The following is an 18,389-nucleotide window of genomic DNA, read 5'->3' as shown; positions in this document are numbered from 1 at the left end:
GGGTGCAAGTAAGTGCAGTAGGTATGAGACCCTTTAAAGTGAATCAAGGTATAAAAAAATCAATGTAATGCAAAGGATTTACACTGCTAAAATTATTCACTGATTGTTCATGTTCCTTGAAAGGGTCAGTTTTCCAAAGATTTGGGACATTTAAGATATTTGGGGTTTCAGTAGTTCACTTAAGCATAATTTCTCTTCTTCTACTCTGGCAGTCCAAGTATGTTGCATGCTACCATCTGGCTTTTAAACCAGAAGTAAACTGTTATTCATTGTTACCAATACTAACATGTTTGTGGTGTCTTCATCACCAAAGTTGATTTTCAAATTAATTTTATGCACAGTTAAAAATTTAGTTTCCGAGCTCAAGTATATTTTTCTCAAGTCTTCAGGAAGAACACAAGCTATTCATTTTTTTTAATGAAATCATATTTAGAAATGTTTTTGTTCTACACCTTACAGCTTACTGTGCATATACTGTTCAAAAATAATACTTTTGAATATTCTAAGAGATCTGATCAATTTTTTTTTTTAATTTACTGGAAAATATATTTGGTTTCTGCACTATCATTGTCTATGGAAGACTGCTGCAGGTAAACTAGTGTACTAATTTTCCTTATTTATAATGCAGAGTAATGAGACAATTGATGGTCAGCCAAGGAATGTGACACTTGTTTCTAAAGACTGTGATGCAGATGCACCTGAAGGTAAGATAGATTTGTTTCCTGTATTTCTAATGTGATAGTTGCATGCTCAGCTGTAATAAGCAGCTTAATCTGTCTTCATGAAAGCCCAAAATGAAGCTTTGATGTATAGTTAAAGCTTACTTTATTCATTTAAGGAAATGACTATTTTTAGTAGAAACCATGGGTAACAAAGCACTCCAGTTAACTGTAAAATTTTACATTTGCTTTAATGTGTATGTAGAAGATCTTAAAAATAAACCCCCGCTGGTGAATAACTTAGCATTGGAAGTGCGCTTCACTGTGGTGTTTATCATACAAACATGCAGATAGGTATTCTATTTGATTTCTCTATGTACTCAGGAAAACTAAGGTCTGAGCTTCTCAGTGGAACTTGAGATTCTCAGTGGAAAGTTACAGATAAGAGAATTGCATAATTTTTAATGAGATGTAAACATGGACTCTTCCATGAGCAATGATACCAGTACAACTAAAAATCTTAAGACTGTTTTTTTCTAATTCTCTTAGAGTTATGGTGGAAATTATAGGGAATGATAAATTTTTTCAGCTGTATTACTAAATGTCCCCTTTTTGACTGTTATTTGGGCAGAAGATGTATTATGGATATTCTGGAGTTAAGTAGTAACTAGCAAGCAGATGGCTAATGCTGGAATGTTCCTTGACTTTCCATCTATGTAGGCCTTAATGTTGATTTTTTGTATTTTTTTTTCAAGAGACTGGTAATATTTTGTTTAGTGCTTATTCATCTGTGAAACTTCAGTAAGGCTGTGAATGAGTTTTAGCCTGGTTTCATTAAAAAAACAAGCTAATTGAAATCATGTTGGTTTTATTTTTTGCAGTCTTACTTTACACTTTGCTTCCCTGTGCATATAAACAGTTTTTTCACAGTTTGAATTGCAAAAAACATTGCAACACTGATAGTACTCTTTAAGGTCACAGTCATATTGATTGTGCTAACACTGATCTTAACATAAGATTTATAGCCTTCAGAATGGTCCAGTCTTCTTCAAGGTCCAAGCCTTCAGTTGTTCTTACTCTGGCCAACTTTCAGCTCCTCTGTATGATCAGCGGTTGTACTGCATGTGCATTCTATCCTTAGAAAATGCTCAACAGCGTTAATAATTGATAGATAAATAGTTGTCCTGTATTCCCCTCTTATTATCAGTATTGTGTAACTCCTGATTTTTTGACTGCTTCTAGTTCTTAACAGCCACTCAGTTTTTCTCTACTTTGGTTACTTGAAAATATACAACTTGGTTTATTTTTGTACTAGTGGTGGTAACAGGACCATTAGTTTTTTGTTCCTGGTCTGTCAAGCCAGGTCTCTTCTGCAGGGCAGTTCCCTTATCTTCAAATTTAGTATATGTGTTAGTCTCATTCCTGGTGGCTCATAGCATTTCCCAAGGGTGATAGATTCTTTTTCCCCCCCTTCCTTTCCCCCATACTTCAAATTATTCATCCATTTTTTTTGATTGCTGTTTTTAGACTTAATGCGGTTTTGAGTGTTTAGATATTTTGACAAATATAATCATTCAATTCATGTTTAAACTGTCCTGTTTTTGTGATTTAAAATAGAAACTCTGGCAAAATTTAGAAGAGCAAATATGTTGCCTTTCAAAATGAGATCACTTTTGTCCAAGTCATAGAGATCTTTGTTTCTTGTAAGCAGCTTCTTGACTTGGCCAGTATCTGCTGAAAGCAGAATATACTCACTGGCATTGATAAGCTTGTTAGTCTTGACCTTTGTGAGAGAAATTAAAGTAGTCTAATTCCTCAGACTTTGCTTAATTATAGGAACTGGGATTGGATTGGAAACTTACCTAATTCCACCCATACTTGATTTTTTTTTAATCCTTTTAATAATTTACATGATTTTTTCCTTAGTTTGCTTTTGTCAATGGAAGAAATATGCTGATGCTTAAAACTAGTCTTCTGAGTACACAGGTCGGTCTGTGTAAATTATGGCTTTGGTTTATCATCATCATGTTGTTGCAGTGGCTATCTGAGTCATGGTCTCCTTTCTTAATAGAAAAGAGGTGGAGAATATATTGATATGTTTCCTGCGCTAAACTAGTATCAGTAGAAGATGGATGTGTTGTATTAACTGGAGATGATACATTCAGGCCATTCACGTGTTTTTATAAATGAAAGAAAAGTTTATTTTTGTAATAATCAACTTGAAAAAAAGAGTTGTCTTAGTGAAAACACTATTGATTGTTTCATTCAGTCAGTTTTAGAAACTGGAAATGTAATCCTTACCTTGGAATACTTGCCATTTTTAATAGCTGGTAACAAAACTAAAGAGAAGTAGATGCTACTCTTTTCTGTCATCAGATAGAGCATCTTGACAAGTCATATTTATTTCAAAAGTAGGAACTAAAATACTAAATACAATTTCTCTTGTTTTTGAGGATATTAGACATGAGCAAAAATAGATGCAAACAACTTTAAGATAAAGATTGATCTAGGACTGGCAGTTTGAATTTCCTTCTTTGGTACTAGAGTTTTATGTAAACCAGTGATCTGTAACTAAATGCAGACACTGATTTGTCTCCTCAATTAATTTTGTTCCATTTAAACTGATTTAATTCTAGCAGGTGTTTTTTTCTTAAAAAAAAGCAATGACCTTTTAATGGTTGTGCTGATAGATAAGCTTATAGCAATCTGCTGTCTTATTGAATGCTCAGATGTTGGAGATATGATCTCTACTTACTGTTACTGTAAATTATTTTTTTTCTTTCTGTGATGGTAAGAGAGACCCTGATCAAGCTGTAACAGCTAATATTCAGGCTTTATTGGGCAGTGTTTCCTGTAGATTGTTTTAAATGTTTTGTTTGGTCCAAAGGACAATTTCACTTCCTGGAGAAACACAAGGCAGTTAAAATGCAATCTTACAAAAAACAAATTCTTGTGTATTTATAGTTAGATATATAATTTGTGGGGTTTTAGCATTGTTATCTGTTTTAATTCAGCAAAGCTTGTCTCTATTTACTCCTGATATGCAGGAGGTAAATATGTTTTATACTCAGATAAGGCTCATAATGGTGTAACTACATGAAACAGATTAGAAGACAAAAAACAATTACAGCAGCATACATCTTATAATTCAAAGTACCTTTTTTTAGTTACACATTTTGCACAGAAGGTTTTTGTTTTGGTTAACTTAAAGCTTTTTAGGTAGACTTTTGAGGGTAGCAAGCTTAATATATTTTTCTAGGCAAAACAAGCTTTAGTTCTCAGTGTTCAATACAGTTGGGCAAAAATATAATTTGATGGCTTCTTTCAAGGGGTAATGACAGCTAAAGTGTTGGGTCCACAATTCAGTTGAGTATGAGGTAAAGCAAAGAAGTTAAATTATGTGATTAAGACTCTTGCAGCAGGGCTAATGGGGTTGAAAACTTGGTATAGGTTTAACATAACAGGTTAATGGGATTTAATGTAAATGAGCAGTGACTCAGCTGCAAGCCTGAACTATGAGATCTGATAAACACTATCCTCTTTCTAGATTAAAAAATGTAGTTTTTAAATATCACTCACTTCAAATGTGTAACTTGCTCTGAATTCCCCTTGGATTCTCTTCCTTCATTGAGGAAATGAGCCTTGCCCAAGGCCTGTTGCATGCTAGGTACAGTCCATCTGCTAGGCCTTTTTCATAGAGCTGCACTGACTTGGAGCTACTTGTGAACTGAGGGGAAAAAAAAGAAAAAAATCTCGTTTCTAAGGCTTTGAAATGAGGTTTTACTGTGCTGACTTGATCTGTGTCATCTTCTGAAACAAACTAATTAGCTAGAAGTCAGGAAGTTCAGGACTTCAGACTTTATTTTTGCCTGAATAAAGACTAAATATAGCCATTACTCAAGCTGGAAAGAAGGCCCAAATACAAATGCCAAAACAGCAGCATAATCCTTTTTTTCTTCTAGAGAAATGCAGGACATGTAAAGGGAAACCACAAGCAAGTTGCTCAGAACCCTCAACATCAGTAATTTTTTATGAAGGGTTATGTGATGTAGGTTATCAATTCCAAATTTTTGCTCTAAATGATTGAATTTGAAAAGTTGCAAAATTCTTCCCATAAAGTAAGGATTTTAGTGAATACTTTCCATTTTCCTGATGCTTTGTGAAGGGCCTTACTAGTACTTTACCCTGAATCTATACCGAACACTTTTGAAGTCCTCCATAACCATAACTCCATATAGATAAGCACAGAGGTACATGTCTGAGCTCAGAAAGCCCTGTTTGGCACCTGTAAACAATATGAGCAGCTAAGAGTGCTGTAAATATAATTTTGCAGTACGTTGTTCACTGATATGCAGGTGTAGATATGTAAATTCCCACAATTATTTTTCCTAAAGGAGGAGGTTTTGATAAAAAAGAAAATAATAGGCTATGCTGTCTGCTGCTTCCTTTGTAGAGTTTTGCATCTGTGTTCATCCCTAGAGTATTGCCTTTGATGTTTATCACTGGCTGTATCTTTATAATAAGAGTTGTTTGCTTCTAGTTACTTAAAAATAAGGTTTTCAAGGGAGACTCAGAGAATGAATTGCCACCTTAAACTTGAAGCTCTTCAAGAGGCAAAGGCGTGAAATAACCATTATGGCTTGTCTTTAAACTCATCTGGCTAGTGCTTGTAATTAACCTGAATTGTACACAATGTTTCAAAGGATTTCTACTTTCAACAAAACTACTTTTTGAACACTTTTTCCATCAGCAGGCGGATCCAGTGGTTTATTGCTTCCTTGTAGAAACTGGGCATTATCTCTTTGGAATTAAAGTGGCTTCAGATTTAGCTTTTGGCTAATGCTGTACATTTCACTTTATACATGGACTTGTAGTATTTTACCCTCACTAGAGGGTACTTAATAAACATTAAAATCAAGTCATCCTTTAGACTTGTGAAAAATGAGATTAACATGTTTAGCTCTTCAAATCCCATTAAATGTTTTTCACCTAGTCTGTTAATACATGCAAATCTAGGCACCCTCGCAGATTCTCTGTAACCAAAGTGAAGTAGAAACCTTATAGCTGAGTGAAATTTTGCATTATAATGCCATAACTGTGCTAAGATGAGCTCCAAATCTAAAATGGCCTGAAAAGGACTGACAGGCTCCCTGAATGTCTAGGAGGAAGTAGTGAAAACTCTTGCTATGTTTAGCTAAAGTTTGTTTGTGCTCGGCTGTAAGATTCAGAACTTTCTACAACTAAATCCTTCATTCATACATAAATGCAAATCCTGTTCATACGTGTCACTTTGTTCAAATTTGAATGTTGGGGAAATGTGACACCCAGATCACTCAATAGGACATAATTTTTATTATTTAGCATTTAGAAACTTTTTTCTTTCTCCTTCTTTTGATACAGAATCTTGGAGGATTTTACTGGAAGCCTCCTTATGCTATAAAGCCCTGCTAGCACTGATAGGACATGAAAATTCTCAAACCATTTAATGTAAACATTCATAATGTGTAATTATGATCAAGAAATTTTGTGACTGCTGCAGTTGTTCATGTACTGCAAAATAACTGCAAATCGCTATTGGTTATCCAGACTTGTAACTTTTGTTACAAAATCAGAACTGACTGTTTGTTATAAAATCAGACTGGTTCACATCAATTACATAATTTTTTTGTCTAGTTTTATATCAGATTGTGTTTGATTTGCAGATAGATCATGAGAAGTATCATACACAACTTACCTGTAGTTTGAAGCACTGAAAAAAGAGTTTGCTTTCTAAATAACTTGTCCCAAATAGCTTTTCCAGGCTCCTCATTAGTTCCTGGTTTCCAGGTTTCTGGCTTCTCCTTAGCCTGCTAAATATTTTCCTTTGTCAGGATTTGATTCCAAACCTACTGAGCAGCTTCTGTTGAATAAGGTAGCATTTTGGATTAGACTTTATCTGGCTAGACTTATGGTCTCTACAGGTCTAATTTAGGTGCCATCTCATTACCACTTCCAGCTAAGCAAAAAAAACAAAACAAACCTGCACCAAAGCCAGACAACTGGGATGAAACAGCAGGCAGCTTTTTTTGCTTGTATGTTTGACCTAGATTTTAGAAGATAGCTGCAAACTGTTGTTTAACATCTGAGTGATTTGATACTCATGCTTCTGTAGTGCACTGCAGTACTTCAAAGTGCTGTCAGCTTGAAGTGTTGGAAGTGTAGTGATTCACATCTCTAAGTGAGGAGTTATTGTAGCTACATACAACCAGTTGGGAAATATTTTCAGATCCCTGCTATATGTGAGTAGTATGTGTTCCAATATGCTTTTTGGTCTGATAAGGGATCAAAGGTTTAATTTAAATGCAACGTTAACCTTGAAGCAAGCGGTGCTGAAGCTGTTTAATACTTGCTTTACTGTGAAAGCTGAATGAGTGATGAATTGAAATTTAAGCAGTTTCTGGGAGATGTTAGCTGAGAGAAAGAATTGGTATGGGATGCCACAATCCAAAGTTGTAAAAGCTTTGTTTAGGAGATTAATTTTAGCTTGTGAAACCAGAGAAGTAGCAGCAGTGGAGGGGCTGGATTGTCAAGTGCAAAGACAGGGTCAGCAGCTGAATGAAGCTACTATTAATTCAGTGTGTATATATGTCTGTGTGTGTATATATATATATCACAGCAGAGAAGAATATGGAATAAATGGGGATATGCTCAAACAGTAGAAACTTGTAGAAACTAATGAGTAAGAGGCAATTAAGAACAGTTATTTTTTGCTGTTTAGCCAACAAGAAAAGAAAGAAATCCTGTATTTGTGGCCAGGAAAGCTGTTGGTGCCATTACACTAATCTGTTTCCAGAGAAAGTTGGAAGTGATGTGTGAAATACAGTCTTAAACTTCTGTGGGCTTTGGAAGCACTTGAGGGACCTTAACATTATGAAATATTGATCAGAATGTTAGGTTGTGGGATGAAGGGTACAAAACTGGGACATTTTAATATACCTGTTAATATCTTCCTGTAGAGACTCCTGAAGCTTGCTTTGTGTCAAAAATCTGATCTGTGACCAAAGCCATACCTAGAACCTTCAAGCAGCAGCTGCTTTTTGCAACACAGCTTTTGATTTGTTGGCAGCAAGACTGTATGAAATAAGTAATCTTGGATACATGAAGCTATGCCTTCAATACTTTTGGGGTCTGAAATTTTGCAGTGCTTAGATGTTCAAGCACAGTAAGGATGCAGCTTTTTCTTTGGAAGTAGTTTTGATTGTATTTTAAGTAAAACTAGGTTCTGCTTGAAACTGGTGACATAAACTTCATCTGTCTTTGGATAACATTCTCACTTTGGGGTTTTCCATCCAAAAATACCACTATTATTTAGATATGTGTTGCCTCAATATCTACCTTTGTGTAATGATTTTGAGCACACACAGGACCTAAGAGGTAGTCGGGTCCAACTTCCCAGCATGGGGCAAGTAGAGCAGGTTGTTCACATCCATCCAGCTGTGAATGTCTGAGGGACAGCCTACTTCGATATTTACCTATGCTGATTGCCTCTTCTACTATTCATTAGGTGTATTTCTTGCTGCAGCTCTGTCATCTGCTTTCCTGTTGTTATGCCGGTCTAGGAGGAATCTCATTTAATACTTTGTAATACTAGATAGCAGAGGCAGAAGTAAGACACACCTGCACTTCAGTCTGGAAGAACACACCTTCATTTGTCTGCTGTATGCTCCAGGATGTTGCAATGGTCCTCCACTAGATTTGCTTCATTAAGTCTATGTGGCTTTTGTACTGGGTAGCCCAAAATGGCACCATTGCAGATGCAGTTTGTCACAGTGGAAGAACTAATCAGTTTCCTGGACTTTTGCTGTATTCCAGATAGTGAAGCCTGATATTCAGTTATATTTCTGACTTAGATGAGCACTAGTAACTACATGTTCTGTTTGTCTGCTGGGAGATGAGGTTGCTTTCTGCACAGTTGCATTATATCTGGTCAACCCTCAGCCTGCACTGTTGCATGGCATCACTTTGTTCCAGGTGCAGGGCTTCTGTCTCTGTTAAACCCTGAGGAGGGTTTCAAAGGGCTTGAAAAATAACCCTTCCCTAAATCTAGGAAAGGTAAATCAATCCTAAATCAACATCTAGGATGTTAGACCTCTGCTCTTTATTTCTCCCCAGTTTGATCTGTGGATTTACAGAGGTTATAATCTGTTTCATAGTCTAGTTGATTAATGAAGAGGTAAAACAAGTGTACAGTATTGACTTTCAGATAATGCCAATGTTTATAAATTACATTGTTCACAACAATTTTTAACCCTTCTCTAAGAAAATATTTCCTTCTACATGCTTTTGTGAAAGCTCACTGTATTTTGAGGTACATAAAAGACTTCATCAGTAAGTTCTCATAATTTGGGTTTTCTGTGCACAAAATCATGTTTTAGGCTTTAATACTTGGCTTTGAACAGAATTGCCATTGTAATTCATCATAAACTAGCTAATACACTTCCTGGAAGAAGCCTTAATTTGAAAATAGTACATCGAGTGTAGCTGTTTCTTACCATAATGATAAACTTCATCAGTGAACTCAAAACAAAAAATAGTTGACTCTTCTGGTAGTAATGACTATTAGTATTTGTCATTCTTTATTTAAGAATTGTTTTGTCTTGAATCCTGGCTGTTTGGCTTTGTGCCTTGGTCAGCACTACATATGTACATAGAGTAGGTTGTATTCTTTAAATGGTGACAGGTAGCTATTGGAGGCTTGGTAGCTTTCCATGTGTACTTTTGTTCCACATATCAAGATCCATTTAATATTCACATTGATCATTCTGGATAACAAGTAGCTATCTTAATTCAGGCTATTCATTATAACTTATTCTAAATTGAGTCATCTGGAGGAATCAGTTGATGAAAAATGTCATGTTAGCCAATTAAGTAACATCAGTTCAGAAGCAATAGCTAAAATTTAGTTATCTGATCTTGTAACAAACATTGCATAGAAATATCCTCACAAGGTCAAGCTATTCCAAAATATTTATCATCTATTTAATCTAATTGTTTTAAAGAGCCACCTGAAAGTCTTTTAGTTGTTTTTTTTTAATTCAGGCGACCAGCTGGAGAGCTGCAGATGGTATTGACAATATTACCTGCAATTAAGAAGCATCTTCACTGGCGTTTTTTACTTAGATGGCTGCTAAAAGTGAGCTGTATTACTATATAAGTAGTGTATCACTCAGAAGTTTAGAAAGCAGGAAATCTTTACTTGAACTGCACCTGGGGAATGTTTCCAAACCTGGGGTCTGAACTGAGGGACAAATAGGCAGTTTCTGGGTTGCTTACATTCTCTAGTGTTCAGCATGTTTGCACACCAATTCCTGCTCTGAAATGGGCTTTACGTGGGGTTTGAATCATGGTAAGCATAGTATAAAAACCAAACAAACCAACCAGAAAACATTTTAGCTTGAACTCAGTGTGTGCACCTCCTTGCATTTGAGAGATTCATGAACTGGCTTGCATGTCCTGCTGGCTGTCCTCTAGCATGATCCTTTGAATGGCACAGGTTCAGTGTCCTATACAAGCCTTTATGCTCTCTTGTCTGCATGTTGAAAATTCCTTGGAAATTTGATTCTTAATTTTAAAATCTACCAGTTAGAAATGAAGAGAAATACAACCATATTGGAAAATACTACTTCAGTATTCATGTTGTTAAAGGAGTAAGGTTTAACCAGTACTGTCAGGTTTTGTGTAAAAATAAAGCTTCTTTTATTGGGGTTGCAAAAGGCCCAGTGTTTGTAGGGTGTTTTATTGCATACATAGCTCTTAGATTTTTTACAACGCTTATGTAATCCTGGTAGAGACACTGGTTTTTGTAGTCCTGAAATGTGTGTTTTAATCCAGAATCTGCTTTGTATGGCTGTGGTTAATAGAAAATGGCAAGTGAGCTCCCTTTTGGAGAGATTCTAGTTAATAATTGACATATCTGCATGAGAAATTGTTCCCAGTAGTAACCGGGTTACCTATGTAACTTGTAGCTTCACGTTACCTGTCACAGTCACTCTCCCATAACAAGAAGTGTTCCATTTGTGTACCTTCTTGGTACAGGGGAGTAAATTAGATGTAATAGAGTGTAATCATTCTGCAGAGCTAAACACTCTCCATAACTGCTAAAATATTATCTTTCTATATGGTATTAGCTGATTTTTTTCTGTTGTTGTTCTGTGTTAATCAGTGCTGTTTCCTTTCAATTTAGATCAGTGTATTGTCACTCGGACGTACCTCTTTCTTCATAAATTTTGGTTCTTCAGTGCAGCCTATTACTTTGGGAACTGGGCATTCATTGCAGTAAGTACTTCGATTTTGGAGACCTCTGAGTCAAGTTGGATAATTTACAGTAGTTGTCATTGCTTCATTTGCATCACCACACTACAATTTGTTTTACTTATATTGCCTTTATGTGCCACTGAACTGAATAACAATAACACTTTCTACTTTAAATTTGCAGGTCTTTTTAATTGGATTAATTGTTTCATGCTGCAAAGGCAAGAAATCAGTCATTGAAGGTGAAGTAGATGATGATGATTCAGATATGAGTGATGATGAAGTGTCTGTTTATTACCATTGACAGCCTTTTGCCTTCAAGATGAAAAAATGCAAAATTATATTGCAAGTCATGCCCACATGGAACTCTTATCCAGATAAGCATCTTTGCACCTGTAAAAATAAAAGAAATTAGTGTACTCACTTAAAGGGATAAAAAAACCTGAATATCACTTTGAGTATCACTGTTTAATGAGGACAAATGTTGAAGCTGGTGTTGAATGATATATAGAACATATTTTATGGTTAAACATATATGTAACCTTCTGATATATAATTTGATGAACTGGTGTAACTATTTCATAACTCAGTGCTTTTCTGTTAACTTGGGTTTTTTAAAATATGTCCATGCTTGACTTGTAGGACTTTTTTATTCATAAATACAGCTAGCTAAAATCCTGCAAAACAGTGCAAATATTGCAAGAAAGATTTAGATGAAGTTTACAGTCTAAGAAGAGCTTGATTTTTCTGCATTAGTTTTCCCGGGATTTCTATGTAAAACTATAGTTAACAAGAGGCTGTCAAAGTATGCCAAAAATCTTATTTAAATGGTGTGTCTCCAGTCTGTGAAAAATAAGTCATTTTCATGCTGTGATCTCCACTGAGTTACCATGCAAATCCTCAGATAACTGTGAGGTGGCTTTTGCTCTCTCAAAGGAAATCATAGCGTATATTGCAATATTCAGCACTGTTGCAGTGTTTTAGTATGGTTCAGTTCTGAAACTTCCAGGTGCCTGTTCTAGTCATAACCAATGGAATAATTAAGATGTGATTAATTTTTAACTTATTTTTCTCTTTAATGCAAATTGTCTAGCTTGAAGTTCTTTCAATATTTAATGTAAATGTTAATTTGTTTACAAACAATATGTTTATATAAACACAGTTCAGAAATATTTTTGTCATTCGTGTTGTCTTTGTAAATTAATCCTATTTTAGCTATATAGTTACTGAGCTATATTTCTAAGGATGAAAAAAATCTTCATATATCCTTTGACAGACTCTAAAAGAGAAAATGTTTACAAGGACAGGTTTTTAAGCTTTTAATGCTACCTGAGGGGACATTGTAGTCTATGCAAGCACATGGAAAGGTGGTTAGGTAGTCTTTTTTATCAGACTAATTGTTAAATAGCTATTAGAATGTAGGGTAGTTATGTCCTGCTTTCATGTTTGCAAACACTAAAGTTATTTCAAGTACAATCTGCCTCTTTCTGCAGTATTTCAGAACAGCAGGCTCTCAGGAACTTCTAAATTCTAATTTAGTTTCAGTATTGGAGGAGGTCTTAGGTGAGTTGTGTATTTAGTGCAGGAGCACAGGGAACTGATGTTTGGACTAGAGGAACATAAAAACCTGACGTCTTTCAACAAGCCTTCTGTGCCAACTGCTCCAGTAATATAAATGTTGAGGTGGCAATATGGAAGAATCAGACACAGCATAAGCTGAGTTGGAAGGGACCCACATGGATCATAGAGTCCATCTCCTGTGTTGTAGGTGGATCATAAGCTGCAAATATGCAGTCAGGTCTGCTCAATTAATATCAAGCAATCAGTTTGCTACCAATGTGACGTTTGAAACGACAGAAATGTATTCAAACACTGAGAGCAGGTACTGAAGTTTGACTAGGCAGTCTGAGCTGTCTAACTAGAATTAGCTGAATATTATTTAAACATGAAAACTGGGGAAACTTGCGAGGAATTATAAGAAGTTCAAGTAATTCAAACAGAAGGTGGAATGTGATGTTGACTGTCTGGAAGCTGCATCCAGAGCATAGCAAGAACTTGAATTATACTTATTTGTAGATGCCCTGGTGGAAAACTTACATGAGCTAATTTGAATAAAGTTAACTGCTCAGATGTCCTAATTTCTTTGTGGGTTTTATTCATTTTTCATCTTCAGTTCTAACCAAAAGTTGTCACTTCCTTCTTACAGCTTTGTTTGCAACAGTTTTGCAGAGTTATATTCATTCTGCCCTAACTTTACTCTGGGGAGATCTGCTTGTCTGGGGAAGATTGTTGGGAAGGTGTTGCTTTTGTGCCGTGTAGCTGCTTTGCGCTATGTGCAAGCCTAGGGGATCACTGGCCAAGAGGCTTGGCCAGTGCCTAAGTGCATTTTGTTATAAGTTTCTCCTGTTTCTAATATTTCCATAATTTCCAGGAATTTCTTCCCAATCCAGTTCCGTTTCTTGTCTAAATAGTCTATTTTCAGTAATATGACAATCTGTCTTTGAAATGGTGACTTTTTTTAATTGGAGGACTCAGTAAGTACCAGGTTTTTTTAATCCAGGTATTAATCAGATTTATAAGCAGCCCATTGTTAATTGCAGCTATCAAGAAGCAGGCTTCTCTAGGAGAGTTCAAAAGTTACTTCAGACATCTGCTGTCACCCTCTGTCACAGAAGTAAATAACTGCCAGCATTCATAATGGGAATTATTCGTCACCTGCCACATCCTCACTAAAATTTTTCAGGAGTTCAATGAACCATTTGACTGACAAGGTTTCAAAAGACTTTCGAAGCACTAATGTAATTGTAATGAATGTACACTCAAGAATTCATCTCTAAATATTTCATGTGATGGAAACTTGACTTTTTTAGCTGTACTACGCCTTTAAAATGAACTAGAGGTGTTTTTGACATTTACTGTGTGAACTCTGACTGTTTTTCTACATCCATTATCACCCAGTCAAGAAACCTAGCAGTGAAGTTTAAGACAGCCGTGACTTGAAGTACTTGGCTTTGATCAATACTTGCAGGAACTTCCAAGGAACAGAGCTTCCAGTATATTTTTGTCCTAGCTGCCTCTTGTGAAGTCTTAAATACTTGCAGTTAGAACAATTAATTACTTTTCATCCACAAAGTTATAGTGCTGCTATAGCATCACATTTCACTCCGTTAAATATGAAATGATAGTTCAGTTTTCTGCAGTTTTGGGAAGAAATTTGAACTTGCCAGCCATGTTGCAATAGTGTTCTACCTTGCAAGCAAACATTTAGCATCTTTAATTGAGTCTTCTGATATCTGTTTTCTGGACTAAAGTCCCTAAAAGGAATCAGAATTGTTTCACAGCTTTCTTTAACTGTGTGCTATTTCAAACCTGTTTCTGAAGTGTGAGCTTTCAAAACTTCTGTAGTGCTGTTGTCAGACCTGCCTTAAGTTACCTTTGTTGCTGTGCTTCTCCAGTTAGCTTCTACCCTGTTGGAGGTGCATGAACATTTAGAGAGCCTTCAATCTTGCTGACATGTCAAATAAACCAAGATCACTAGGAAAATGTTGGATGGAATTCAGCAACATGTGCCAAATAGCTCCTCATTTTACTGCTTGGACTACAGTGATTGGTAGTTCATCCAGCATTCCTGGTCATAAGTGTGATAAAGTCTGTAATAGTTTGCTTGGTCCTTATCTGAAGCTGAGGGTGTGCTGCAGATTTCCTGCTGATTGTCAGAAACAAGTGAAAAGCATTTCCTGGTAAAGATTAAATATCTGCTAACTTTTTTTATTTTCTGCTTTAATTTCAGGAAAATGATTGCAGGGTAGGCTTGAGATTTTTGCACTGAAAATTGTAATATACTTCTGGGTAGACTGTACCTGTACAAGAGCCATGCTGCAAAGGATGGTAATTGCATGCTCAGAAAATGTGATTATTTAAGCTGAACGCTAATGAACCTTTTCAATGCTTATGATTTGCTTCTGAATAATCAGTGTAGGCATAACTATGCAGTTTCTTTGAGATGTCTTCTACTGCTTAGAAACTGTATTTCTTGGGTTTTCAGGTGTTATTTGGCTTTGTCAACACAAGTTTGAGTTGGACAATTTAAGCTGGCCTACAACAGAGTTTTGAAAAGCATTACCCCCGTGTAGAAACTATTATATGGTTTGTCCTAAAATAATGCTGAGTGCTGTTATGCATAGTAGAGGTACAGTTCAAGTGTGTAAGGTAACTGATGAAGTGTAGAAGGTAACTTCTTTCCAGTAAGTAAGCAGATATTCAGCCCTTATGACTGCACTGATACAGTTCTGGGCATGGGCAGGGAAATAAAGCCTTGCTTCTGAGATAAAGCAAAGGAAAAAATATTTATCCCTTTCTAAAATTATCAGAATAATTTAGAATACTTAGGCTGTAACATTTTTCAGGATCTTTGGTTAAAGATTATAGTTCATGTAAAAAATGCTTCTTACATTAGTGTAGATTTGTTCTCTTGTGACCTTCTGCAAGGTCATTTTTCTTGCAGATAAAGCAAAGAAATGAAATTGAGAATCACTATCTCTTCTCCTGCAAATGTGTATTTTGAATGTACTTTTCAAAAGAAATAAAAGCCTTGTTTTGATTGTGGCAAGATACGATTTTCTATTAATACTCTAAACCAAATTCTGCTTCTAAATTAAGACACTTGCCAGTTCTGGATAATTAAATGGATCAGAAATTCTTCAGCTTTAGTGGGATGTGGTTGTTACAAAAATTATCTGGAAGTTGGCCTATTTTTAACTTCCTTCTATTCAGAGAGGTTGCATGAGTGAGAGCACTTCAGTCAAATTTATAGCTATAAAGAGGGTTATTTCTTTTAAATAAACAGACAGTTTAAGCACATTTAAGGAGCTGTATTTATAGCTTTCTTCCAGATTTACCTCTAGAAGTGTGATGTATTTAGGGGGTCAGATGGAAGAATTTTAGTTTATAGAGGGCTGTAATAGTGGTAAACCACAGATGCGGTAAGTTTCATGATCCTCCTGTATTGATGTTGAGTCCTTATTTTGTAGGTTATAAACATTCATGTTTTTTCACAAAGAAAATAATGCAGGTTGCCTATAAAACAAAGCAGTTTAATTTTTTGTTCATTTTTGCAGGACAGTTTCAAAATCCTTATTATGAGAATCCAAAAGTCTTGCTTAAAAATGGATTTTATGGGGCATTCAAAGTAAATGTGAAGATGAACAAGTGTGTAGTTCCTACTGAAATTCCAGTCTGGACACTGACTGAATGTGTGGACCACATTTTCACCAGAATGTGTGGAACTTCCTTCAAGGAAGTAAAATATAGATTTAGTTAATACCTTTGCTTCTGCTGAGCTGCCTAAGAACTAATCATGAGATTACCACTTGTATATCTTCAACCAAGAGAACCTCAGAGTCAGGACAGTGAGGACTTGGTGTGAAAGTCTGTGGTATTTCGCACACACATTAGCCCCCTCCCAAACTTTCAGCCTATGGATTTATCACTGTATTAGGCTTTTAAAGGAGTGTCCTGGGACTAAAATATTTGATTCTGACACTTAGTATATAATTTAAAGGTACCATTTACATCCTAAGTTCAGAATTATAGAATCATTTAGGAAACTTGGAGGAGACTTTTATGGTGATCAGTTCCAACACTGCCAAGTCCACTAGTAAACCATGTCCCTAAGCACCACATCTGCATGTTTTTGAATTCTGAGTTTTACTTAATCTCCTTTAAACTTTTAAGTTAGGAAAGTGCAAATCTACATCCTTGTTATCTGCTACCTTTACAATATTTCCAAATAAAAGTGGTAAGATACTGTTGACAGGTATATCTGATTTGCATGGAATGTTCTCTAGGAATGGGCTAATGAAGAAAGCTTCAGTTTATGGTAAAGAAAAATGTTTTATTCTCCCTTGAGGTGCAAAGTCTTGAATATGGAACAGCATTTTTTTTTTTAACTTGGAAGTTAATTTCGTAAGAATGGATGGATCTTTGTAGTGCATGGAAGAAGTATCATAACTGGAAAATATGAACTCCAGAAGAATCCTCATTTTCCCAGCTATGAGGCAGCTACTTTTTTTTTTTTCAGAAATTTGTATCAAAAGACATGATATTTTTATTAATTTCCTTGTCTAGAAAGATAATGCCTTTTAAGTTGTCCAGAGACTAGTACTAGGATTATTCTAGGGTATGATTTTACAAAATGTTGGGTGGAGCTCCTCCTGAAAACCTCAAAGGTTTCAGGTCCTAGGGGATTTGGAATATGCTGCTTTGTGCTTGAAATATGTAGGGAAAATGTAGACCCAACTGTTTTCCTTTCCATTCATGAAGGAATTAAATATATTAAAAACATGCTTTTAATGAAGGGAGTGGAAAATGCTGTCAGTTTTAGATATTTGAAATCACATTCCTGAAAAATTAATACTTGACTAATTTAGTCGTCGTAGAACAGGTTTCTGACTTACCTGGTCTTGTCCCTGGATCTGAGAGGCAGCAGAAGGGTGCTGTCAGAATTGATCATAGATCCATTGTAATCTTTCCTGAGCTATCTTTGAGCATAGAGTTAAGACCTAATAATAGAGAATAGGTTGGTTTTTTTTGTGGAGACTGTTTTTAATCTTTGACTCTTAGTCCTCTGCCATTTCGAGCTTGTCCAAATGGTACCTGACAATATTCTGGAAGGGGCTGACAGCTCTAGGAAGCAATTGTTCATAGAAAAGACAAAGGTTGAGAGAAAAGACTCATATGTGCTAGAACCACTGAACTTAAAGCTTGCACCACAGAGGTCCACTCTTCAGATGGTCTGATATCTAACAGCTCAATGCTGCTTCACTCTAGGCTGATTTGTATTGTGGGGAGTGTTAATGCTGCAGGGTGATGTAAGCAAAGCTGAATGCTGAGAAAGGAGTGGCTGTTTACAGGAGTGCAGGACCTAAATCTGATAAGTGGTTTTCTAAATTTTTATCTTATTAAAAGGCTTTCATTGCTGACAAAGAATCTGATTTGTTTAGTCCATCACTGGATAGGTGATATAGTGGAAGTTCCTGCTCATTGCAAAGGAGGTAAGAGTAGATGACCTTTAAGTTCCCCTCTAACCCAAACCAGTCTGTGATTTTCTTCATGGAATCATAGAATCATATTCTTGATGAGTTAGATCTCAAGAGCTGTATCACCTATTTTGGAATATGGCAAAGAGGAACATTTGGTAGCAGCTGAGTGGGTGCTGATGCTGGATGATTAGACCTTGCACTTTAGTTCTTTCACATTCATAGCAAAGGTAGATTAGAACGTGGGCAGAATTTAGTCTGTGCAAGTTCTGGCTGAAAACAGCCATTTAATTTGAGCAAACTTATTCCAGGTATTTTTAAAACATAGTTCATGGTTTGGGTTATCAAATTTACTGAGATAATCTGTAGTTAAGGTGCCTTGTATATTCAGAGATGTCCTCTG

At 35.9% G+C, this 18,389-nt stretch overlaps 1 protein-coding gene across 5 annotated transcripts in view; it reads left to right on the top strand.

Moving 5' to 3' along the window:
- The window catches only part of LMBRD1 (LMBR1 domain containing 1), a 66,971-nt gene extending 54,852 nt beyond the window's left edge, over positions 1-12,119 (top strand). For all 5 annotated transcript variants that reach the window (XM_086876202.1, XM_086876204.1, XM_086876203.1 and 2 more), the window contains exons 14-16: positions 629-704; positions 10,882-10,973; positions 11,134-12,119. In XM_086876202.1, coding sequence (XP_086732328.1) covers positions 629-704; positions 10,882-10,973; positions 11,134-11,253 — 288 coding nt within the window. In that variant the 3' untranslated portion in view covers positions 11,254-12,119. The remainder of the gene's footprint in view (positions 1-628; positions 705-10,881; positions 10,974-11,133) is intronic.
- The last annotated feature ends 6,270 nt before the right edge of the window (positions 12,120-18,389 follow it).

The sequence above is a fragment of the Cyanistes caeruleus genome, chromosome 2 (genome assembly GCF_971803275.1).
Source record: "Cyanistes caeruleus chromosome 2, bCyaCae1.hap1.1, whole genome shotgun sequence".
Classification (NCBI taxonomy): Eukaryota; Metazoa; Chordata; class Aves; order Passeriformes; family Paridae; genus Cyanistes; species Cyanistes caeruleus.
This window is presented reverse-complemented; position numbering and strand designations above follow the sequence as displayed.